Source organism: Nyctereutes procyonoides, unplaced genomic scaffold, assembly GCF_905146905.1.
Source record: "Nyctereutes procyonoides isolate TBG_1078 unplaced genomic scaffold, NYPRO_anot_genome, whole genome shotgun sequence".
Lineage (NCBI taxonomy): Eukaryota > Metazoa > Chordata > Mammalia > Carnivora > Canidae > Nyctereutes > Nyctereutes procyonoides.
In genome coordinates, this window is record NW_026575131.1 from 56846846 (window position 1) to 56871374 (window position 24529).

At 65.1% G+C, this 24529-nt stretch overlaps 3 protein-coding genes across 5 annotated transcripts in view; 1 reads left to right on the forward strand and 2 right to left on the reverse strand.

Moving 5' to 3' along the window:
- The window catches only part of TMPRSS9 (transmembrane serine protease 9), a 45882-nt gene extending 44626 nt beyond the window's left edge, over positions 1-1256 (reverse strand). Inside the window, exon 1 of the mRNA XM_055343201.1 lies at positions 1210-1256. The gene's annotated coding sequence lies outside the window, so the exon portion shown is untranslated. The remainder of the gene's footprint in view (positions 1-1209) is intronic.
- A 2251-nt stretch (positions 1257-3507) lies between these two features.
- Positions 3508-19476, reverse strand: SPPL2B (signal peptide peptidase like 2B). 3 transcript variants are annotated; one of them, XM_055343620.1, is made up of 15 exons: positions 19372-19476; positions 13920-14039; positions 13158-13340; positions 12720-12809; positions 11876-12015; positions 11428-11570; positions 11178-11274; positions 10395-10511; positions 9254-9335; positions 8562-8636; positions 8420-8482; positions 8229-8328; positions 7932-8009; positions 6473-6633; positions 3508-5383 (listed from the first exon to the last, which is right to left on the reverse strand). In XM_055343620.1, the coding sequence occupies exons 1-15, from the start codon at positions 19429-19431 to the stop codon at positions 5138-5140; spliced, it is 1755 nt and encodes a 584-aa protein (XP_055199595.1). In that variant the 5' UTR covers positions 19432-19476; the 3' UTR covers positions 3508-5137. The 3 variants fall into 3 exon arrangements, with proteins under 3 accessions (XP_055199595.1, XP_055199596.1, XP_055199597.1); XM_055343621.1 differs by lacking the exon at positions 19372-19476 and adding an exon at positions 15297-15317; XM_055343622.1 differs by having other exon boundaries at positions 5281-5383; positions 6406-6633.
- Positions 19477-19486: 10 nt separating this feature from the next.
- On the forward strand, positions 19487-24268 carry LSM7 (LSM7 homolog, U6 small nuclear RNA and mRNA degradation associated). Its single transcript, XM_055343623.1, has 4 exons — positions 19487-19593; positions 19677-19767; positions 22853-22924; positions 23988-24268. Exons 1-4 carry the CDS (start codon positions 19588-19590, stop codon positions 24128-24130), a joined length of 312 nt encoding a protein of 103 aa, XP_055199598.1. The 5' UTR covers positions 19487-19587; the 3' UTR covers positions 24131-24268.
- The last annotated feature ends 261 nt before the right edge of the window (positions 24269-24529 follow it).

Genomic DNA, 24529 nt, shown 5'->3' on the forward strand with positions numbered 1-24529 from the left:
GGTTCCCACGAGGAGGCACCAGCCTGAGCAGAGGGCCGCCCGGCACCCTGTCTGAAGACCCTCCGGCTCGGTGCTGCACACCCTGGGCATTCACAATTCTGCAGACTGTGTGGACTTTGCACAACACACACACACACACACACACACACACACACACACACACACCAGCCTGGGGCTCGGCGCCAGAACGAGCTGCGGGGTTCACTGGCTTCAAGTAGGCGCTGCCGTCGGACCAGCGCCAGGGGCATGACTTCTTGTTTGGTGGGACAAGGGGCCCGCAGCGTGCTCATGGGGCCTCCCGCTGTGCCCCAACCAGATCTGCGTGCATGGCGGTGGTGGTGAACCCCATCCTCCAGACGGGGCAATCTGTCAGGAGGAGTTCCCACCCCCTACCCTGTGCACCAGCTCGGACAACGGCCAGCAGGAGCTCACACAGGCTCCCAGTGCAATTGCAAATGCAGACACACACAACCTCACACGTGACACACACCCGGTGGCACGACCACGCACAGTCACGCGCTATTGCCATGCACCCTCACACCTACGGTCGCACGGTGACACAGATGCACCATCCCGCACACCCGCACCTGCCCGGGGCTGAGGGGTGTGCGTGGCCACGTCCTGCCACCGGGATGCACAAAACACGAATCCACTTACCTGCGGGTTCCCGGAGGCTTTCCCTCCAAAGCCCAGCACGTACTCGGGCTGGAGGGCTTGTGCTTGATGCGAACACAGTCCCCAAAGCTTCCGGCACCGCCAGACACCGCGCCCCCCGGGGGGGGCCCAGGGCGGTCAGGGTGGCCGGTCAGGGTGGCCGTGACATGGGGGTGGCGGAGGGACCGCCCAGCCGAGCTCCCCACCCGCCGCCGCACAGCCCTGACAACAGCCTGCGTTGGTGGCACCGTGGAGTCAGAGGGCCCCCTCGGCAGGCACCCTTCCCTGTCGGGGACCCGCGGCACCCCGCCATCTGTGCTCCCGGGCACTCGGATGCTGGCCGGGGGCGGGGGAAGCAGAGCGGCTCCGGGCGGCCCCGCAGCCCTCACGGGCTCTGCTCCCCGTGCTCCCCGCGCTGCTGCGCCGCCCCCAGGCTCCCCCGCCAGGCTCCCGGCCGCGTCGGGGATGGAGCATCCGGGGCCGGAACGCGCGCCCCTGGGCTCCGCTCCACAGCGGCTGCGGCCGCCCCCGCCCCTTCCGGAGACCCCGACTCACCTCCGCGACCCGCCCAGGCCGCCAGCGGAGCCACCTGCGGAGCTGGAGCGGGAGCCCCGAGCCGCGGGCACCAGGGAGCCGGGGCGGGGCCGGGGGCGGCACCTGGCGGGGCGGGGCGGGCGGGGGCGGGGCCCTCGGAGCCGCACAGGTGCCCCCGCACAGGTGTCAGGGGAGGCCAAGGCCGCGGGGCAGGGGCAGGGGCCGACGCTGGGCAGACAGCTCCCCGCAGGGTGTGTGTGAATAACCGGATAGTTCACAAAATAAACTTGCTGTGGAACAGCTTTAGATGTACAGGGAAGGCTGAGGATGGTCCCTGGGCCCCCCGAGCTCCGCCCGGTTCCCACCCTAACGTTAGTGCCACAGGGTCACAACCAATGAACCGACAGGACCCGTTATTATTAACCAACATCCACACTTTATTCAGATTCCTGGTGTCCCTGACACACGCTCTGTGCCCGGGGCCCTCGGGGCGGCGGGTTTGGGGGGCCCCCAACCTGATGCCGGGCGCAGTCGGGGGTCGGTGTGCTTCTCATGGTCGGGCTGGGGCAGTGGCCCGGCCTCTGCTGGGACGCAGCCTCCACAGCCCGCGGCAGCCCAGCCTCCCCCTGCTTGCTTCCACGCCCTGGCCCAGGAGAACACGCCCTTCGTCAGAACCATCATCTTTGCTCACTTTGGGGAGTTTCTGAACTGTCTTCAGGACCAGCTGTTTTACCACCATTGGTGGCAACGTCCTCATGCCCTAAGTGCGACCTTACTCTTGTGGGAAGCACTGTGAGCCTTGGGGAGCCGAGCACAGTGCTGGAGAGGGAGCGATCCCTCCGGTCCTAGCTGCGCACAGCGTGGTCCCATTTCCTGAGTGCGTGGAGGGAGGCCCTGCAGGAGCAGCTGTCACACCTCTTGGCTGAAGATGCAGTTACAGCCCCAGAGGGACGCCAGTGACATGACCAAGGTCACTGGGCGCCAGCATGTAGGCCAGGACTCCAGAGCTGTGGGCTCTCTTCCTGCTGCTGCGCCCCTGCTTGAGGCAGGACAGTGGGGAGCAGCCGGCCTCCTCTCCCTAGGGCAGCCAGCGCTGAGCCCTTTCTAGGACTCTTGCCCCCTCACCTCTGGGTGACACCGGCCATACCTTCCCCACGTGGCCAGCGAGCCCTGGCCCTCCCACCACCCGCACTCATCTCCTCACTAAAGGCCCCACCCGTCTCCTCCAGGTGGCCTCCCCTGATGCATACTGTCCCCGAAGACAGAGGCAGGCATGGACTCGTGGCCTGTCCTCCCTCCCCAGGCTCAGCCACCTGGCGCAGGTGGGGCCGGGGGCCTGGCACACAGTAGGCACTGGACGAAGATGGACGGATGAACGCTTAAGGAGAAACAAGTAAGCTCTGGAGCTCGTAAGAGAACACCGCCGTCCTCACAGCACCGTTCCGAGCCCGGAGCTCACACGCCAGCGCGGAGCTGTGCCCGCTGCAGAGCAGGAACACGGCCCCCCCAGCACCGACTCCTGCTCCCACCCCCGCTGTGAAAACCAGCGCGTGGGGCCCTCCCCTGGGCACCCGCTGACCTCGCCGCCCTCACAGAGCCATGGCCCACCGCCAGTCCAGGGGGAGGGGGGCCGCCGGGCCAAGGCGTGCGCCCACCAGGGCCCGGCACCACCCGAGCACCTGGGCCCAGGGCTGCCTGGGAGGAGTCACTACGTCTCTGAGTGTCGGCCGGCCCCACGCAGCCAGGTGGGAGTGGCCTTGGAACCTGGCCTTCTCTCCCGTGGACGAGAGGTTGGTGGCCGCCACCCGACACCATGGGCGGCAGGGCCAGGGGCCGGGGGGCTGCCGACCTCTGCAGCCCCTCGCTAAGACAAAGCTTCACCTTTTTGACCCCTTGAAGAATAAGAGGAAGCTACTTCACAACCTGTGAAAACCACACGGAACCCAACATCCCCGCGGCCGGCAGTGTTGGCCGTGGCCACGCCCATTTGCCATTCGCTGTGACATCTGGGCTACAGCAGTAGGGCCGACGAGTTGTGGCAGTGACCGGGTGGCCTGGAAGACCCTGGACACCGGCCAGCCGGCTTTTCACATGACATCCGCGGGCCCGCAACAGGCGACTCCCCACCGCGCATCTCAGATAATCACGCAGGAGCTAGCGGAACCGGAGACACGGGGGCAGACAGCTCCCGCCAGGCCCCGGCCCCGCACGGCCGCTGGCCTCATCACAGCCAAGCTGAGCGCTGCGGCAGGCGGCGTAGACTGGCTCCCACACCTTGGGGCACCTGCCCCGCCGCAGAAAAGACGAGGGCTGAGCGGCAACTATCAAAAGCTGTGTTTAATTGTAAGATTCAAACAGAAGCGAGGCAAAGACTGCAAATGGAAACTTCAGGAGCGAACATCCGCCTTCGAATCCCTTGATGTTTGTCAAACACGGAAAACGGAGAATCCTGGCTCTACGCTGTCGTACAAAATGGCTTAGAGGAACACGCGGGTCGATGTGGGAACGGGTCCGCTGAGACCCTGTGTCCCGGCCTGGCCTCCGAGTTGGGGGCTCTCAGGGGGGCCGGCAGGTCCAGTTGGTCTTCCAGAACCCAGGTCACCTGTTTTTTTAAAGGACACACATAAAACAGGTGGAAGACTTTTTTTTTTTTTAAATCAACATCATTTCTCCGTAGAGCAGCATGGCTGACAAAGACTGTGTGTGAGTCTGTCTGGCGCTGGTATTTTTTGGAATGGATCATGGCTGACCCCGAGCCTGCTGTCTACAACTGAGAGCAGACAGACGGGGACAGAGCTGGGACCGCATGGCGGGGGGAGGGGTGGTGGTGGTGGTGTCTGTGCCTTCATTTCACGTCAGTGGAAACGTCTTTCCGAGCTCAAGTCTGGAGGCTGCGTGGACAGGCGAGTGCCACGGCATGGGGGCCACTGACCCGAGGCCAGTCCTACTGCAGCATTTCCATCGTGACGTTCGGAGAACCCTGTCAGTGAGGTAGAAGACAAAATGCCAGTTCCAGAATATTCTCCACATTCCAGAAGCTCCCAGGGTTTAAATAGTAAGTGCGCTCGCCTGGCCGGTGTTGTTCCCAGAGGCCGGGCTGGGGTGGGGTGGAGACGTGCAGATGCCATGAGAAGAAGGGTGGGCTCCCCCCCGAGTCCCTCTAAGCTGAAATATAAAATGGAGACCACAGAAAAGCCACAGCCGCTGTGCAGGGTGCGGCCTGGCGCCCAGCTGCCCCAACCAGGGTGGTCCCAGAGACTCACACCCAAGAGGCAACACTACCCCGAGTTCAACAAGTTGTGGCCGTTAATTAGCAGGCGGAGAAGCTGGAGCGCAGGTCCGGGCTGATGGAAGAGGCGGGGGGCCCACTGTGCGTCCCGCTGGGGCGGGCGCTGCCTGCGGCCCCTGCTGAGCCAAACGCAGGTCTGACCCCGGCCAGCCGGCCTGCAGCCTGAGCGTGGCCTGAGTGCGGACGTGGGGGTGCAGACCACCCGGACTGCAGAGGCTCTGCTGGCCAGCGTCCGTGGGAAGGCCGCAACCTCAGGGAGGCAGACCCTGCCCTCCGGCCCAGGCACAGCGCCGGCGAGAACCTGAGGGAAGCGGCAGCGTGAGAAGCACCAAATGTGGGCGGATCTGCAGCCGTGGGCGGTCGTAGGTGGAGCTTCTTGCCCTTTCCGAGGAAACTGAGTCGATGGCAAGACCATGGAGCTGGGCACTCGCATGACGGTGACCTCGTCGGCTGGGGTGGGGGCACGAGGGGACTCGCGGCAGCCACGCGAGCTGGGAGCAGGGCTGGAGAGGGTCCGGGGTGCAGCTGGGCTCGGCTCAAGGAGGAAGAGCGGGGGCGTCGGCCAGACCGGAGCACCAAGTTGGGGGGCCGGGCAGGTCCTGTGTCAGGGTCTCTCGGTGCAGAGGGGCAGCAGCGAGGCCCTCGAGTCTGCGCCATCTCCTAGGCCGAGGTGCCTACCACGCTCGTGGGCTCAGGGGCGTGGCCCTCTGGGCTCACAGGCTCCTGGGGGGATGCTCCGGCCCCGGTCTCCTCGGGCACAGACAACTCCGGGGGCTGCCCGTGGGGCAGGGGGCATTTGGCCAGTTCTTCACCTGGAGGCGGCTGGGAGAGGCCGGTGTCTGAGTCCTTCCGAGGTTGCGGGCTGTCGGCTGAAGACGGAGCCCAAGGAGACTGAGGTAGATCCTTCTGTAAGAGAAGACGCCCCAGTCAGGTGTGGGACGGGGCCAGGGAGCCTCGGGGGGACAGCCTGGGGCAGGGGAGGGGTCACCGTCCCTGGGGTCCCAGCAGCAGACGGGCCACGGGACAGCTACCCGGGCAGAAACCCCGACGCCAACATCTCCGGCTGGGCCCCACCTCCTGAACCTCCCAGAACCAAGCCACCTGCTCCACGGCGAGGCCAACGTTGCTCGGGACTGAGACCCTGTGAGGGCGGTGGGCGGTGAAGCTTCCCCGAGGGCCCAGGGGGAGGGCGCAAGGCCCCGTGATCGGGTCACGTCATCTGGTTAATTATTCGGGGTGACCTGGAGCCCCACGCTGTTGAGCATCGCCCGGACGCAGAGGACACGCGTCTCAACTTCCATCAAACTTGACACAGTCACGCCACGCTCAATAGGCACTGCCCTGGGGGCCGCGGGTCACGCTCGGAGATGCCGAGGGCCCTTCGAGCTCCTGGGTTCACTGGGGCAGAGGGAGGCAGCCGCACCCCTGCACCGCAGGCCAGTGCTGTCCCTTCACTTCGAGTGCTCTATGCTACATTAAGGGGGGCCTCCTCGCCCTCCTCTCCTGTCGCAACACCAGTAGCAGCCACAGAGCCGGGAGCCGCCCGTGCGGGCAGCGTGCTGAGCAGAGCTGCTCTGCGGGCACACGCCCGCTCTCAGGCCTCCCTGCCCTCCTCCACCCGGGCCCGAGGACGGCTCCACCCCCCAGGCTCGGCAAGGCATTCCCGATGGCGGAAACGGCCAGAAGCCAACGTCCAATCAGACGGTGCTACTGCCCCTTGGGGCTGGCTCCCTTAGAAAGGGCTGCTAGCACCGTCCTCGAGCCTCGCCCGAGGGACGGCCACAAGCACGTCCCCTCCGCTATACGGCTCTGAGCCGTCCAGGCCACATGGACACGACACCAAAGCAAGACCTTCTGGGAACGGGGAACGCTGACCACGGGACACAGGCTGTGGGGCTTAGTGGTGAAGCTACGAGGTTTTACTCAACTTTAATTCTAGTTAGGGCATATTAGGTTACTACTGCTCGCAGACAGTCATAGCAAACTGGTATTCACCGCAAAGCCGCTGCCCGTCCAGAACATGCCCAGCTCCCTGCGCCAGAGCGCCAGGGCGCAGCTTGTGATCAGTGTGCAGGGCACCAGGTAGAGGAGGGCAGGCTGGCCGCGCTGCATCAGGGCCAACGCCATGAACGTCACCAGGAGGCCGATGCCGTAAGCTAGAGAGAAACAGGCATGGTGTTACCTTGGCGGCGGCCCCGCAGCCCCACACCGGCAGCCCCACACCTGCCCGTCACAGGAATGCCGGTGGACAGCAACGCAAGGGCACAAAGTCGGGGAGGCAGTGTCACCGAGGAGCACTTGGGGCGGGCAGGGGAGTCGGTGCCTCCGCACACACACACAGACCCGCTGGCTTTTTCCAGGACGCACGCTCCACCCGCCCCACTGGGGTGGTCAGGCAGGAGGGAGGGCAAGAGCGCCCACCAGGCATCGGGCAGGAGCAACAGGGCAGCCAAGGGGAGGGGCCAGGTGGCAGGTGCACCCGGGGTCTGGGCCCACAGAGGCAGCTCGTTAGAAAGGTGATTCTAAGTAAGAGCAACACGTGAGCAAAATCAGAAAAATCTGATCAATAAGAGAACTGTGATCGTTCAGAAGGATGTTCCTGCTCTCGTGAAACAGCTGGAGAGGCTCTGCGGGCTGAGGGGTCCGCGGCCTGCTCCCTGGGCGGCACGAGTGCTGACGCACACACAGCCCGGCGTCGGCAGGTGCCACCCCGTGGGCAGGACGCAGCCGCTCCTCGTCCTGGTCCTGCAACCGCAACCTGCAAACACCTCGGGAAGCAGCTACGAGCTGGTCTCCAGCGCCTGCTTCCGCCCGTGGCTCCTGTCCGACCCTCACCTCGGGTGCCCCAGCGGAAGGACCGTGCGGAGAAATCTCTAGTCATCACTTACCCCGCGTCCAAAAGAAGCGGCTCGACAGAAGCAAACTACAGAGGGATAAAGACTGGCTGCCTATAAAAGGTCGGCAGTTTCAAGGTCGAGGACCACAGAAACGATCTCAACGGCCGGTTCTCGCACACAAAACCCCCACAACTGCACCAGGAGGAGGTTCAGGGATGGCGAGTGGGGGACAGACGGCGACAGCCTGATGGTCAGCTGGGTGGCCCTGGGGCCTCCTGTCCGCTGGGCTGGCTGTGGGGCCTGTGCACATCCCCCCTCCCGGGGGCAGATGAGGAGTCACAGCGCCTCTGGCCTGGGAAAGGGAGGGGGCCCTGCGTGCGCACTGACAAGCCCCTCCCGAGGCGCTGACCAGAGGCAGGCAAGCCAAGCGGTTTGGGAAACGTTAGGAGCAACCAGGGCTCCAGGGGAAGGGTCACTTCTGCGTAAATGGCTTTGGCCGTCAAGGTAATAAACAGGAGACGGACAAAAACGGAAAGATGTGGAAGGAGAGTCATGGGGAGGCGCAAGGAAGGACGCGATGTGAGCCCACGCCTGGGGCCGGCCTCAAGGGCGCTTACCCACAGTGCAGGCCACGAAGTAGACCCTGGACGACTGCACCTGGATGTCGAACCTGTGGCAGTACGCCACGAGCAGCCCTGCAGGAGAAAGGCCGTGGGCCGGATGCCAGGCCCGAGCCCGTGACACCACCGGCAACAGCAGCTGCTGCTTCAGGAGGGCCCCGCGGAGGCGGCTCAGGGCTCGGAGGAGGGGTCCACCGCAGGTGCAACCACAGCAACACGGGAGCCCGAGGGGCTGCCCAGCTCCCCTGCTCCCAAGGACCCCCCCACCCCAGCGTGGCCCCCCCCCCCCAGTACCTGGCACCAGGATGTCCCCAAAGCCCAGCAGGGAGAAGGGCCGGTCACACAGGGCCAGTGGCGAGGCGTTGAGTCTGGGCACCTTCAGGACCATGGGGAGCTGGGGGGGCAGGGAGGCAGCCGTCTCGGGGACCCGGCCAAGCCCACCACTCACCTCGGGGCAGCGCCTGGGCCATGGGCCCACTCCCTACCTTCTCGTGGGTGGCCGAGTCCGAGGGCCCGGTCGCCACCTCCACCATGATACTGTTCCCGCTCTAACAAAGGGGAGGCCGAGTCAGGGAGGGGGCACAGGAGCAGGGGGTGCAGCAGCGGGGCACGGGCAGGGGCGCCCACCTTGGTCAGGAAGGGCGTGATGAACACAAAGAAGACGTCGTAGACAAAGAGCACCAGCAGCAGCAGCGTGCAGGCCTAGGGGGGCGGACGACATCCTGATGGGCCAGGCAGCGGGCCAGAGAGTCCCGGGCACACTGACCCCCAGGACGTGTCCCACCCTGCACGCCCCCCCAGGGCTCAGGTGGGCCCACTGGGACAGAGCCAGGCGGGGAAACTGAGCAAATGCAGTCCCGCCCCTGGGACCACAGGAGACGAGCCCTGGAAGCTGCTCCAGGCCAGGCTGCTAGGTTCCTGGGACGGGGACGCTGGGAGGCACGGGGCTCAGCGACACACACTGTGCGCCCTGTCGCTGTGGGTGTGGGGTGATGAGCCCATCACGTCTTCCCGCGTACTTCTCAGTCCTGTCCAGTGGCCTCGGCCGGCTGCCCACACCCCGCAGCAAGTTAACTGCGGCACAGAGGCCAGCCCCGGGAGGAGCCCTGGCCTGCAGCGCCCCCAGGGCCAGGGTGCCGGGCATCCTCACAGCCTGGTGGTCACTGGCAGGGCTGCCATGTGAGAGGCAACAGGAGGGACAGAGACACACAGACCACACTGCCCAGGGACGCCCAGGGACGCCGTCCGCCCACGGCACGGTCCCATCTGTGCAACCCCCCCCACCCCAGCCAGTGGGCCCACGTCCTCGGGACCCTCACCTTGAAAGTGGGGAGACGGATGGTTTTCAACATGTAGAGACAGAAGGCAACACCCAGCGCGTCCTGAAGGACCCAGGCCCACCTGGAAGGCAGAGCAGCGGTCACCCGCCGGGCAGGGACTCCGCCAAGAGCCACGACCCGCCGGCCGCTCCTTCCTCGGCCACCTCAGCTGCTGAGTTGCCCGAGCTGCCCGGGCCGGGCCCCTCACGGCGCTGGGCACAGGGGGGCAGCAAGTGGCAGGAGCAGGGCTGCAGCGACCCCCAACCCCAATCCGACACCCGGGCAGCTCTTGCACCCACATCACAGGGCGGCACGGGGGCATCATGTAGCTGCTGGACTCAAATTTCTCTTCAAAAATATTTTTTAGACAATTTACAAAAGCAAAACTCTCGCCCAGCCAGATTCCACATCCAACCTCTGGGCCCCTGGAACGCAGAGGGGACGCAGAGGCAAATGCGTGACCCCAGGACCACCAGGGAGCCACCACCGCGGGGCCACAGGCATCCGGCAGGCTTGCCCCCGCCGCCCCCGCCTGCCCCGGGTCACTCATCAAACCGGGACGAAAACCCCTCCCAGCTGGGGCGGCCGTGAAGAACAAAGAGAAGATTCGCAGCGCCAGTGGGCGCCCGGACGCGGTGGGAACGCGGCCCGCTCTGAGTTTACAGACCGGAGCAAGTCTCCTGGCTGGAATCTAGCTGTGAGAGCTCGAGTTCTCTTTGTGTACAAAGGACTCAAAATATTTTCACGTTTTCCTTCTGCCAATTAAATCTGTCGCGGCTCCAAACGGCAGCGCAGCCAAGAACGGTTAACTGCCTCTGAAAAGGCTCAGAGGGAGCGCCAGATGGCGTGAGGGGCGGGCAGCGGCGCGGCGGCCTCCCGGCACCACCCGGCGCCCTGGGCGCCACGGCGGGGGCAGCGGGGCGGCAGCCCCCACCCAGGCGCCCCGGAGGGCCCCGCTCGGGGTACCCTGGGCCGGGAGAGTCTGCGGCATCCCAGACCCAGACGCCCATCACCGCCGCTCACGTGGCAGCGGGACAAACCCAGTGACACGGGATGCGGGTGGCCCCACACGGCCCTCGCTCCCAGCCTGGATGGGGACAGGGAGCGTCTGAGGACAGCCCGCGGAGGGGGTGGCACTCACTGGTCCTCGTTCCGGAAGATTCCCCACACCACGCTGACGGCCAGGCAGAGCAGTGCGAGCAGCAGCATGCTGACCCGAGGGCGCTTGTGGAAGTAGGGCAGGCTGTTGTCGGGGACCCTGGGGGGGCCGTCAGGGGCGTCATCGCAGCCCCTGCCCCCACACCCGGGCTCTGCTGAGGAAGGGCCACCCCGCCCTGCCCCTCCCTCCACTGCCCCTTCCCTGTTAACACTCCTCCCTCCTCCCCTTTACGGTGTTTCCAGAAGGGACCCCCAAGGGCAGAGCAGAATGGAGCGGGGGTGGGCGCTGCTGGGTGGCGGCCCCTGCCGCGGACCCCGGGGCGGCAGCTCACCCCACGGGCACCCGTCTGACTTTCGGCATTGGCCACCAGCCCGTGAGAACCAGACCGGGCGTCTGGCAGGTGAGCCACCCCCAGCCCCGGCCTGGACCACCAGTGCGTGCGGCCACGTGATCCCGCCCTGCACCCCCACCCAGGACCGACAGGCATCCAGGCCGTCCCCATGGGGCCTGGGCCGAACAGGACGTGGGGAGACGGAGGCCAGGGAACCACAGCCACTTCCCCGCTCGCCCTGCCCCCCAGGCCAGGAGCCCAGCCTGACTGGCCGTAGGACGGGGGTGTGTGGCCCCGTGGAAGCAGCACTTAGAGCTTTAGGGGCCGGAGGCCGGAAACCAGCGGGGGCGGGCCAAGGAAAGGCAGCGGGGTGGGGTGTGAGTGAGCAGAGCCGTGGGTGTGGGGCCGGGCAGGGGCCGGGCAGGGGGGCTTACCTGCACCTGCCGAAAGGCAGCCTCTGGACCAACGGTGCCAGGCAGCTATAGAGGCCCGTGGACGACGACAGACAGAAGATCCCGATGATCACATAGACTGTGGGGAGGGCAGGCACTGAGGAGGGGGCCGCCTGGGGTCCCCTGTCCCACCCTGAGGAAGGGCTTCCCGCCCACAGTCCGCTAGGCTCCCCTACTACGGTGGACTGGGGACCTGGGCCTCAGTTTCCCCAGGGTGAGCCAGGGGACGCACCGAGTTGGTCGTAGAAGTAGTAGAGCAACACCAGCATGGAGCAGCACATGACCACGAAGACACAGATCATGACGGGGGTCACGTCCACCGCCTCATCCTCCTGCTTCTCGGGCCCATCGTCCCGCTTGTGTTTCATGTACCTCCTGGGGAGGCACAGACGAGTCCAGGGAACACCCTCCTGGCCGGCGCAGCACCCACGCGCCCAGGGCCCGGGGACGGAGAGGCAGGGCCGAGGGGCACCCCCTCCACACCCACTGCATGTTCCAGCTGTGCCCTCAACCAGAGCCTGCCCCGGCCCCAGGGACCTCACGAGAGCGGGTGCTGAGGGGCCGGGAACACTCCCAGCCCCGAGAGCCAAGCTGGGACAGCCGCTCTGATGCACAGCGACCGGAGCGCCCCTCATCCAGCACTGGGACCACCCGTGGACCCCCCTGTGCTGGGCACTCACTTCTTCACATCCCGGCTCCCGGCCCAGTAGCCCCCGAGCGCGACGGTGCCAACGGCCATGACGAAGATGATGACCATGTTGTAGTCCAGCATGGGCTCGTTGGGGGCGTACAGCGCTGCCCTCACTGCTCGGCCAAAATTCTGTGTCAGAGAATGCACCACAGCTCAGGGTTGGGGCCACCATCCCCTGCCCCCCGTCACCCCAGAGAGCCGAGGCCGGCCCACACATGGAGCGGGGCCCACAGAGAGCCTGTCCGGGGGGCCTCCGAGCCCCATGCCTTCACCCGCCACTCCCACCCCAAAGAAACCAACTCTGGTGGATCTAGCTTCCCACGAGGTCAGGCGGAGGGGACCCTGCGTGTGGGGGACCCAGCCCTAAACCTGGACACGCGTCTGTGCCTGTGGGAGCGTGCAGGTGGCCTGGGAAGCATCTAGTGGGCCCACAGTGGTTCTCTAGGGAGAGCTGTGAAGGCTGCAGTCAGGATGGAAACGTGTAGACGCTTCCACAAACACTGAATATTCCCCTTCTGCTCGTGTCTCGAAGCTGCCTGCCCCTGAACTGGCTCCCCAAACCGTGGGTGAACACAGGCGTCTGGTCAGACAGGGCTGGGCGCAAGCAGGGCCAGCCAGCCTGGCCGGGAGCCTGGGCGCTCTGACCTCTGGGGCCGGTTCTCCGTCCCCGCCGCTCGGTGGCACCGCCTGCCCTGTTGCAGGCTGGTGACTGGTGGTGGCAAGAACCAAACACCTGCCAGCCCCCAGTGGGCGGCCTTGCTCCTGGATCCCCTGCCCACCCCGGACTCACGGCCCCGGACCAGCTGCAGGCCGGAGGAGGCAGCAGACCCCACCTTGAAGATGTCCAGCATGTCTTTGTAGCTGAGCAGGGCCACGGGAATGCCAATCTCCTCATACTGTGTCTTGTTGCCTCCTGGGGGGACCTGGGGGCCGAGGAATGCAGGAGGGACGTCATGGCTCACCAAGGCCCACTCCGACCGCACGGCCTGCAGAGCCAGTCCTCTTGGAGGGCGCCAAGGGGCTGTGTGTGTCTGTCTGTCCCTCTGCTGAGGGAGGAAAAGCTCTCTTCACTTGCAGACCTGGGGACAAGTCGCTTAGGAGCCAGCCCACCCTGGGCAGCCACCTGCTCCTCAGGAGTCACCCCCCAGAGCTCCGCCCCGAGGCCCCGGAGGAGGACGAGGACGGGATCCAGCATCCCCAGAGCCCCCAGGACCACTCTGGGATACGCGCCCCCCCCCGAGAGGCCTGAGTGCACGGCCACGAGGCCATACCAGTGTCTCCTTGCTGACGATGAGCAGCCCGCGCGCCCCGCCGCCCTGTGCCAGCCGCACTTTCTCATAGAAGGTGCAGTTTCCCCGCGCCACCAGCGGGATCTGGTTGCTGAAGCCTTTGGTGGGGAGGTCGGGCGGTGAGCAGAGCACAGAGGCCGTCCAGTCCCGCAGCTGTAGGAGAGACTGGAGAAGGTGGCGCTTACACCAGCTGATCTAGAAGAGTCTATGGGGGGTCGCCTACACACACATCTGCACGAGCCTGTGCACACACCCAAGTGCAAGGCTAACGGGGGGCAGGGAGGGGGAGTCCGTTGGCAACCCTCCCAGCCTCCATGGCAGGTGGGAGTGGTGACCGCAGGGGGACAATCACCCGCCGGCCCAGCCCCACCCCTCATCCCTGTAGGACCCCTCAGCCAGTCAGCCCCAGCCCAGCACGGGGGGCTTGGCCAGTGACCCCTGGCGGGAGCCGCTCAACAACACCTGGACATCTTTTGATTCTGACCAAGGAAGCCAAGGCCCAGAGAGGTTAGGAGGACCAGAAGCCCCCCCCCACCCCAATGACTTCCCAGCTGAGGCCCTTGCTCTGTCCTCCAGGGGGGTCCCTGCAGGATGAGACTTCTAGAGCCCCTCCAGAGACCAGGCTGGGGAGCAGAGGGGGCAGTCAGTCAGCAGGACAGAGCCGACCCCAAGTGTGGAGGCCGCACCCCAGAGCCCCTCCAGGCCCGCCGACCCCCACAGGGAAGGGCCCCAGCGGGCACTCACCGCTTTGCCGAGGTCGTGTGGCAGGTGGGCCCACTGCGGGTTGTAGAGGATGCAGTAGTCTTTGCCTCTGGGGCCCCCTGTCTCGGAGACCACGTGCACCATGCCGTACTCACAGGCCACCTGGAGCGACAAGGCAGCAGTTGGAGAGCTGGGCACGGGGCTGGACGCCCCAGGGGCAGCAGGGTCCGAGGCTAACAAGGACACCCCACCCCGCCCAGGGGTTGGGCTGGTTTCCCTCCTCCTACAGGACAGAAGGGACACCACCATACACATCTTCTGGTGGAGAAAACAGGCAGGGCAGCAAGCGCAGGGCCGAGCTTCCCAGGGAGACGGGTGCTGACTGTGGTCCTGCCAGGTCCCCTCCCTGCAGCTCCCATGGCAGGACAGCACCTCCCCACTGGGCCCTCCCGGGATCGACGGGACGGGCAGAATGAAAACCCTGTGGCTCTGTCCCGATGGGGACACAGTGAGCCAGCAGATGGGGACACGGTGAGCCAGCAGATCCATCCCCAGGCCCTGGGTGGTGGCCAGAGGCCAGGGCCACAGGACGAGGCACGAGCTTCCTGCACCCCAGCAGGTTCAGGGATCGCCCTTGACCCACAGGCTCCTGGAATAACCACCCACTGGCCACTGGCTGGTGAGGCCAGCCGGCTCCAGGTCCCTCGTGCCACACCTCACTTTCCAGGGGGGCCTCGGAGCCCAGGGCACAGGCCACTGGGATCTGGGTCCGGGCTAACCCCCTGCTTGGGGCGTGGCAGGAAGTCTGAAGGGGGAGCTGCCTTGGGGCTGGGCACTCGGAGACTCGGCGACAGAGAAGAGTCCTGGGGACGCCACCAGGGTGCGGCCAGCTCTCCCCGCACGACCCCGACCCCGACCCCGACCCCAACCCAGCAGAGCCCATCTCCGCGCCACCCCACCCCCGCCCAGCTTCCGGGCCCAGGATTCCCAGGAGGAGGAAGGAGGAGCTGGCAGCCAGGGTCGTGGTCGCCCTTCCACGCCCCGCAGGGCAGCAGGCTGGGGAAGGGCCGTGCCCGGAGCATCACACGGACCCAGCAAGCTCTGTGTGGACGCAAAGCAAGGCACAGGGGCAGGAGCCAGAGTCCCGGAAACCCCGACACCCCTCAAGGTCAGTGCGGGGCCGGCGCCTGGGATGGAAGGGGCGGACTCGCCTTCTTCCTGCTGAACATCAGCTTAATCTACGTGAAAAACCATCATTTCCCACAAAGCCGCCCCACTCCCTGCTCACCTACGTCTCCCGTCTCCCGTGGGGGCCACTGCGCCCTCCCCTGGAGCGGCTGCCTGGCTGCGGGCGGGCCGGCGTGCAGGTGACCCTCTCCCGCCCCCTCCCCTACGCTGGGCTCCGGCCGGGCCGCACACCTCCCAGGCTCAGGAGGACTTCGTCCATGGCAGGTCACACAGCATCTGGGGCCCAGGTCTTGGTTGCTCTGCCCCCAGCCGGGCTCACCCCAAGTCTGAGCAGCTCCTGGAGCCTGCTGAGGGCGGACGGGTCTCAGGAGAGAAGCCGGGTGCTAGGAGCTGAGGGCGTTAGCCCGGCCAGCGCACCCCAGGGGGGCCCACACACCTCGGGCTCCCCTTAGGCTGCAAACGCCTCCAGACCGAGACAGAAAATTCTACTCCTTGGAACCCCTAGAATCTGCCAAGGAGAAATGCCTATAGCCGCTTGTCTGACATCAGATGCGTGATGGGGTCCAGCCGGCACCGCAAGGCACACCCCTGGCCGTCGGGGCCCAGGGTCCTGACGCCTCACGGCTCCCAGCACCAGGCGGGGGCACTGACGGGCTTCCGTTTGGCTAGACCCTCGGTGGAAGCACAGCAAGGAGACCCCAGGGCACCCGAACGCACAGCCCGGAGGCTAACAGCGGGCACCGAGTGCGCGTCTTGCCCTTCTCTGGGGTCCCTGAGCACCACGCTTCCAACTGGCACCGCTGAGCTGACGCCTCAGCCTGGCGCCTCGAGTGAGGCACTGAATGCCACGCGGACGGCTGGGGGTGCGCGGAGAAGCCGTGCTTACGGGGTGCTGAGGTCCCAGGAACCAGGTTTCTGAAGGCAGGGCTGGGGGCTGCCCGAGGCTGACCCGAGGTCTCAGAGCCCCTCGCTGAGGCCGCGCTCTACCCCCACCTGCCCTGGACAACCTCCCTGCGCCTCCTGTGTCATTTCCTCCACCAGGGGCAGATTAGGAGCCCTCTCTTCCTGGGGATCCCCGAGTGGCTCAGCGGTTTAGTGCCTGCCTTCCGCTCAGGGTGTGGTCCTGGAGTCCTGGGATGGAGTCCCGCATCGGGCTCCCTGCATGGAGCCTGCTTCTCCCTCTGCCTGTGCCTCTCTCTCTCTCTCTCTGTCCCTCTCACGAATAAATAAAATCTTTAAAAAAAAAAAAAAAAGGAGCCCTCTCTTCCTTTCTCCCTGCCAAACTGTCTCCCAAGGGCACCCCTCAACCTGGCCCTAAGCGCTGTGCCTTCTAATGAGTCACCCCATGCTCAGAACCCCCTGGCACCTCCTTACCATAGATGAATGTGGAGAATGTAAGATCCCTCAACCCACGGGCCTCATGTGGCCCACCTGTGCATCTAAATAAAGATTTATTGGAACACAGCTGCCCCATTCTGCATGCAGGGCTTCTGGCTGGTCTCAGCTACCACTGCAGAGCTGCAAGGTTGCCAGGGAGACCGTGTGGCCCACAAAGACAGGAATATTCGCTGTCTGGCCTTTTACAGACACGCTTGCTAACCCCTGTTCTGTGCGGTCCAGGTTGTGGATAAAAAAGTGTCATTTGTGTAAAACAGGAATGGGTAGAAGCTGCTTCTCTTTTAAAAGGTCATTTGAAAGCACAGGAGCCCACCTCATGGACCTCTCCCCACAATCTGCACAATCCGCTTCCCACCAGGAAATCCGCCCGTGTACATGTCAAATGCCAGAATACAGTTTCCTCCCCACGGAGTTAAAGGAACCAGAAGTTCTTCAAAAGGACCCAAGGCTGCACATGCCCGTCAGTCTAGCATGGCCCATCCCCATCTGGAGAGCCAGAAATCACTGGGATTACCAGACAGGCCATTTTCTGACACATCACAATCACCAAGCAGGTTCAGGAACTTCTAGAGAAACCCCACTCTGGGGTGACCATGAAGGCATTCCACATCTGGGGGTTTGAGAAAAGCTCATGGGTTCCGGCTGGAAGCAGTCATCCTTCGAAGACTTGCTAAGTTCCCTAAGAAGATGGAGAAATGAGAACACAGGAAGTTTGGAAAGAGATGTTGAGCCAGAGGAGGGACAGGTGGAGGAGGGGAAGGCAGGTAGTAGAGGGAGCAGGTGGAGGAGAAGTGGGGGGGGACAGGGGGCAGAGGGGGAGAAGTGGAGGAGGAGTGGGGAGGACAGGTGCAGGACGGGGAGAAGAGAGGAAGGAGGAGGTGAGGGCGCTGACATTACTTCAGATCTGCTGAGTAACAGCCCCCCCTCCAGCCTTTATGTACCAGGGAAATGGGTACATTTAGGGGATTCCTCATCCAGGGTCACAAAATGGTAGCAAATGAATTTAGGGCTGCCCGCAAGCAGCGTCCCACGCAGTGGAAAGCTGGTCCTATTCCCAGGCACCAAGACCCAAACTTCCACAAACAAGCACACCCGCCCACCACAAAGCCATCTGTCCTATCTTGGGGCAAACAGACACACAGACGCAGGCCCTGGTCCATGAAGGGTCAGCACGAGCGCTCTCACTGCACACCTGGACACTGTCCTCTGCTCACGCACAGGGCAAAGTTCAAAACCCTCAGCCTGCCGGGGAGAAAGTCCAGACGCCTGAGCACCGTGAGCCTTCCACACCTGCCCCTGACCGCCCCGCCCGGCCCCCAGCCCGGGGAGGCCACAGCTTGGCCTGCCCCTCACCCTTGGCCTCGGAGCCTCGCCTACTGTTGCACAACCCCCTTCAGCTGAAGAGGAAATCCCAGCCTCCCTCAAATGCACCTGAAGGGCCTCCTTTGGGGTGTCATCTTTCTCAGGTCGTAACCATTAAACCACCCTACACGGCAGCCAGAGCGGACTCCTCACCTGCTCAAAATAAGTCATCAGCTCTTCACACCTTCACCCCCGCTCACGCTGCTCGTCACCAGCAACACCCTCCCTCTGCCATCCGGACCTGGCAACTCCTCTTCACCCTTCAGAACACCCCTTAGGTGCCACTGCTTCTGAAACGCCTTCCCAAGCAAACTGGGTCCGTCCCTCCACGGTGCTCCCGTTACCCTGCGTCCACTTCTCACTTTGCTCTCATTCAAAACGTCCCCGCCCTCAACTGGCCGAGGGAGTGCCGAGGAAAATGACGGAGCAGGGTCCCGGGAAGCACAGGGCCGTGGCAAACAGCGGGGGACGGGGCCTCCCAGGGAGCCTCTCGGAGGGGGGTGGGGACAGGGAAGAACTAAGCTGAGACCACAAGGATGACCAGGGGCATTCCGGGGAAACGGGAAGACCAGAAGGAGGCGGAGCGCCTTCAGCAAACTAGGAACAGGAGGGGAAGCGTCCCAAGCCGCCCAACCACAGAGGCCTCCCACACGCGCTGGAAGCCGAGGGGCGGCTCTCATCTGGATGCAACCAGACCTGACACACTTTCAGAGACATCCCTCCTGCTGTGCCGCCCATGGACTGGGGGGTGTGCGAGACGCAAGTGGCCACCGGAGGCTACAGGAGAGAGATGGGGGCCTGCGGCCGGAAGCTCAAGGTTAACGGGACACCGCTCCCTGAGCTGCATCACCCAGGGAACCGGGGAGGGAGGACCTGCAAATACAAAGTGCGCTTAGGAGGATGTCCACCCGCCCGCCGGCTGGCAGCAGGCCCCCCGCTGGCCCGGAGACCTCTGACCCTAGGTGCCCAAGGAGGAGCACGCTGCACCTGTCACCCCATGAGCATCACCGCCGAGTCCTCACTGAAGTCTTCCTTTTGCAGATGAGCAACTGACGCCCGAAGCGGGGGCCTCCCTTGCCCAAGGTCGCGCGACAGAACACGGGGCGGCGGTTGGACCCCACTCGGGACGCGGGCTCTCGGCCGCTCCCTGTGGGGAACCGGGGGCCACGCCGGACGGCTCACCGCAACCACGCGGGTGGGCGCTAACATCGCGCGGGAGGGGAAACTGAGGCTGGGGGCCAGGCGGGGGGCGTCCCGGCGGCGGCCGGGGACCTCGGGACGGAGCAGGGCCTGGGGAGCCGGGGGGCCTCCCGGACTTCAGACCCGGGCGCAACTGGGCGACGCTGCGGCTGGGGAGGGCTCCGGGGGCGGCCGGCCCGCAAGGTCACGGCCCGGCTCCCGGCCCGCGGGCCACCGCGCGGGGGGCGAGCAGACCCGAGGCTGGCCCCCAGGCCAGGCCGGGCGGGGCTCCCGCGGGGCGCGGGGCCCGGGGCGGAGGGACCGGGCGCCGCAGCCGGCGGGGCCGGCGGGGCCGACGCAGCCTCACCTGGGTCGCGAGGAGGAGGAAGGCCGCCGCGAGCCCCGCCAGCGCCGCCGCCGCCGCCATGTCGGCCGGGTCGAGCCGCAGGCGTCGGCAGATGTTTCCCAGCAACGCCCCGGCGCGCCCCGACGCGTCTGCGCCGTGTGCGCTCCGCGCCTGCGCACGGGGGCGGGGTCAAAGGGCGCGCGGCGGCGCCTGCGCAGAGCGGCGCGCGGCGGCAAGATGGCGGTGAGCGCGCGGCGGGGCCGGCTGGGCGGGCGGCGTGGGACCCGGCCGCGCTCTGCGCCTCACGCGCTCTGCTTCCCCCGCAGGACAAAGAGAAGAAGAAAAAAGAGAGCATCTTGGACTTGTCGAAGTACATCGACAAGACGATTCGGGTGAAGTTTCAGGGAGGCCGCGAAGGTGAGACCCCCCCGCCCCGCCCCCCGCTCCCCGTCGACGGCTCCGGGAGGCGAGCAGGGAGGCGGATGCCCGGGCGCCGGCCGGAGCGCTTTGCTGGGAGGACTCGCGACGGCCTCCGTCCGACGCCGTGCACGCGGGGAAACTGAGGCACGGGAGGGGCTGCAAACACCCCGAAGCGGCCGAGGCGCAGGCGGGGTCCTCGCCCCGAGCGCCCCCTCCTCCGAGGCAGCCGTCCCCGCTGCGCCCCGCTGGTCACTGACCCCCGCCCCGGCTCCTTGGGCTCCGCACTCGTGACCCTGACGCCAGATTGTTCGGGGCTGTCGGGGCGCTGGGGGGAGGGGAGCAGCCAACCCCCGGGTGCCGCCGGATGCCAGGACATGCCTTAGCTTGGGCACCCCAACCAGGCCTCTCCCTTGGCGAGCCGCGGCCCCCACGGTCTCAAGGATGGCCCAGAGGGGCCTGTTAAACACAGGTGGGCCCCCCTCTGGGCCGCCCGGTCCCTCCCGGGGAAGGGGCAGCCTTGCGGAGCTCTCAGCTGCCACCAGGCTTGACGTGCACCCTCCCGCCGGGCTCTTACCAGGCTTAAAACACAAGGCTTCGCTGGGTGAATTTCAAAGATCTCGTGGGCTTTCTCCCACTATTCACGAGCCAGGGAGCACCCCGCCTAGGAGACGGCGCGGAGCCCCGGAGGGTTTCGTAGCCGGAGGGTGCAGGAGCAGACGCTGGATCGCTTCCGGCAGGGTCCCCCTCCTCTGGGGGATGCTGGGGGTTAGCTCGGGAGGGCTGGCCTGGAAGTTCCAGGCTGACTGGTGGAGATTGCATTCCTGGGAGAGCTGCAGGTGCGGCCAGGTTAGGTGTGAGGCCTCAGTGGGGTGGCCGGGGATTGGCACGAGTGACACCGTTGGGAGTCTCTCTTTCTAACTCCAGGTTAACTCCACAGTCATTTTTCTGCTCTCAGCTCAGGATTCTTGCTCCGGGAAGGCTTCCCTGACCCTCCACCCTGGGCCCCACGCCTTTGGTGTCAGCTCCTGGTACCGTCTGTCACCGTTCCCCGCTTTACGCAGTAAACACGACACCGACCTCTGCATCTTCCCCCTGGAATAGTGAGGAGGGCAGGACCCGGGCCCAGTGTTGCTGGTGCGTGTAGGCAGTGTGGCCTCTGGGGTCCTAGTGCCTAGTCGCAGCTCTTTGGCGCACTGGCTGTGGGACTTAGGGCAGCTCACCCCGCCCCCCAAGGCTCCATTTCCTCACTCCCCCCACCTCACCGGGCGGTGGTGAGGATCACAGGGTTGGAGGTGCCTTCGATGTGGTTTCTGACACAAGCGAGCACTTGAGCAACATTTCATTTCTTCAGCTGCCTCTTTGCTTTCGTTGCGTTTCATGAGACAGCGACCCAGATCCCTTCTCCCTGAGATGTGGACGATTGGGTAGCATCGGCGTGGTTAACAGCGCGGTGCCTGCAAGTCTAGGTAGCCCGCAGTGGTGAGAACTTGAACCCCAACAGATGTTTGCTTTGTCTGCGCGGTGCTGGCCCTGGGACCCGTGAATGAGACACAGCTCTCGGTTCTCAGGGTGCTCGTATGGGTTTTCTACGCTGTTTAGCAAGTTGCCACCACGTTAGCAGCTTACGCAACATTAATTTATTGTCTTGTGGCATTTGTCAGGAGGAGTCCGGGTGCCTTGGGCTTAGGGGCTCAGGTTGCACTAAAGGAGTGTCTCAGAGGCCCTGTTGGTTGTGGGCAGGGTTTGGTCCCCTGCGAGGGGCCTACCCCTGTAGGACCAGCATCCCCGAGCTCTGCTACAGGTGTCCTAGAGGCTGCCCGCCGGCCCTGGCCACAGCACTGTCCACAGCATGGCAGTTTGCTCCCTCAAGGCCAGTGGGAAGATCCCTCTCGTGCTTTGAATTTTTTGACACAGTTCCTGTTCCCCTGAGCTCATCTGATGAGGTCAGGCCGTCCGAGCAGAATCTCTTTAGGTGAGCTGAGAGGGCACTGATTCTGGGACCGTAATCACACGTGCCTGTTCCTTCGTCTTTATCCTCCTGTAACCTAATGGCAGGAGTGGCATCCCGTCCTATTCACAGGTTCCCTCCCACACTTGAGAGGAGGGGCTCCACTGGGTGGTCACCGACCGGGGTGGGGCACGTCAGCCCCATTTTAGAACTCTGCTCGTGCCCCACGGAGGAGGGCAGACCCGCAGCTGCGGCCACAGTGCCCGCTGCCAATAAGCTCGTCGGGAAAGTGTCCTCGGGACCTTTGTCTTGCGGGTGGAGGGGAGGTCATTCGGGGAGAGGGGAAGGCACAGAGCCAGGGGTCCAGCCTGGCAAGTCCGAGGCTGCAGACATTTCCTGTAAAGGGCCGGGCGATCTCGGTCAAGGCTACTTGCTCCTACCACAGCCGGTCCCCGACAGGATGGAGGCATGAAGGCGCCGTGAGCCGGTGAAGCTGCTCACAGGAGCGCAGCAGGCCGGGTTGGCCCGCACGCCGTGGTGCGCGGAGCCGTCGGTCCCGTCCGGCCCCGTACTCCCCGCAGACACTACAGCGGCGCGGTGGAGCGTGGTGGGGGCACCCTGCTTCGCCAGCTGTGCCTGGGCGGGGAGGCCTGAAGGCCAGAGGGGCAGGGCTTTGGGGCGCGTCCCTCTGGCCGTGTAGGCGCCGCTCCTCTGCGCATGCGCGCCACTGCTGGTTTCCGTATGGCTCGTGAGCTGAGAACGGTTTTTAGGGTTTCAAATATCTGAGAAACTGAAGCCATAATGCACATTTGTGTATCCAAGTGTCTGCAAGTCGCCTGGCTGCCCCCCACCCCAGGCCGAGCGCGTGGTTGCTGCCACGGAGAGCGTGTGGCTTACACTGTGGAGAGGTGGCCAGCCGCTGGCCCTTTGCAGGAGACGTTTGCCACCATGTTCTGGTGGGGGTGGTTTGGGGTCCTTGTGGCTCCCCTTCCCTGGAGAGGCCACTCCCCACGTCTGCACCGTGCTGGGGCTGAGCCCCCTGCCAGGGGGCGGGGTGCCCCCGCCTCTGTGCACCTGTCCCCAGAACCACTGCTCATTACTCCTTTCCGTTTCTCTTCTGGGTGTTCCTCCAAGCCAGCGGCATCTTGAAGGGGTTCGACCCACTCCTCAATCTCGTGCTTGACGGCACCGTGGAGTACATGAGAGGTGAGCACGGCCCCGGGGTGCAGCAGCTCCCTGCGGGGCATTTCTCCTGCCCCACACCCCCCAAGCCACCCCTGTGTGACCGATGCGGTGCTCACAAACCAGAGAGCCGGTCTCCCTTGTCCCCTGGTGTCCCTGCGTGTCCCTGTCACCCCGAGTCCCCGGACCCTCCGCAGCGCCTGCCCATCTGCCGGCACATTCTCTCGGGAGGCATTCAGGAGACGCCCAGACCTAGGAGGGAGGCAGGGGACTGTCTGTTACTCTGGCGACGTCAGCAGGACTGCTGGAGAGGCCGCTTTGTAGGGGAAGCGTGGCCGCAGCTCAACAGCCAGCACCATCAGGCCTCCTGTGTGCCCTCTTTCTCCCTTCCCCATCTGGGTCCACGAGAGGTCAGATCGGCTCACCATGCTGCTCCCCCCCCCGCCCCCCGGGCCAGATGTCTTCCTTCGTGAGAGGACAGCCCCACCATGTGGGTCCATTGGGAAAACCCCGCAAGAGGAAGCAAGCCAGTCACTTTGGTGTGCGCCGGCCCATGTGGCCCCGGGAGCCCACGCCCTCTTGTCTCAGTCCCAGGACAGCCCCCCTAGTGGGTTCCAGGAGGGATCAGGCCCAGAACGCTGGTTACTGCTGCACCATCTGTTGGGGAAGAGCTGTACCCGACCTGGCCTCTGGCGCACTGGACCACCTGGCCCTCCCCCAACATCCTGCAAAAGCAATCGCTGTTTTCAGCTACTGTCACTGCCGTGGGGATCTCCTATCCCACCCCTAACTGCTTGTGGACCTGGGACAAGCGGCGCCAGATTGATTTTTATTCCAGCTGCATGTCCTAACGTGGTCCCAGGACCTCTGCTGGCTCAGGTGCCGGGGTCCCCAATTAGCATCATGACCCAGCATCTCCCACACCAAGTTCTCCTTTGGGAGTAGGGTGAGGCACTTAGCCTGCTGCCTGAGCCGGCAAGGTCCTTAGAGCCACATGTCCCACCCCCGTCTAGCATGCCGCCATCCCTCAGGTCCCGGAAGCCACCTGGGGGCCGTCTTACTCCTGCCCCTCCCTCTTGCTCTGCAGACCCCGACGACCAGTACAAGCTGACAGAGGACACCCGCCAGCTGGGCCTGGTGGTGTGCAGGGGCACATCCGTGGTGCTCATCTGCCCTCAGGACGGCATGGAGGCCATCCCCAACCCCTTCATCCAGCAGCAGGACGCCTAGCGGGCGCAGAGACTCGGGCTGGGCTGTTGGAGGACTCGGAGCCCCCCCCACGCCCACACTGCGTGCCACCATAGGAACAGAACTCTCCTTTTTGTATGGTTATGTTTTTGTTTTCTTAATAAAACTGCAAACCTCGAATGTCCCGGAGCCCCAGAATCTTGCTTTTAGCCTTGGTTTTATTGGCAGGACCTGCTCCCAGAGATTGGGATTTGGCCCAGCAGAGTTGTTGAGCACTGAACACAGTGTGCTCTGGGCCTTGGGGGCTCAGAGATGCCTGGAGCCCCCTGGAGCATCATAGCAGGTGTGGGCCCCCCAGGCCAGCCTGTGGGTCCAGGAGGGTGGACGGGCCACACACCTCAGCGGGAAGACCCCAGAGGCCCGTCCCTGCCTCTGCTCTGT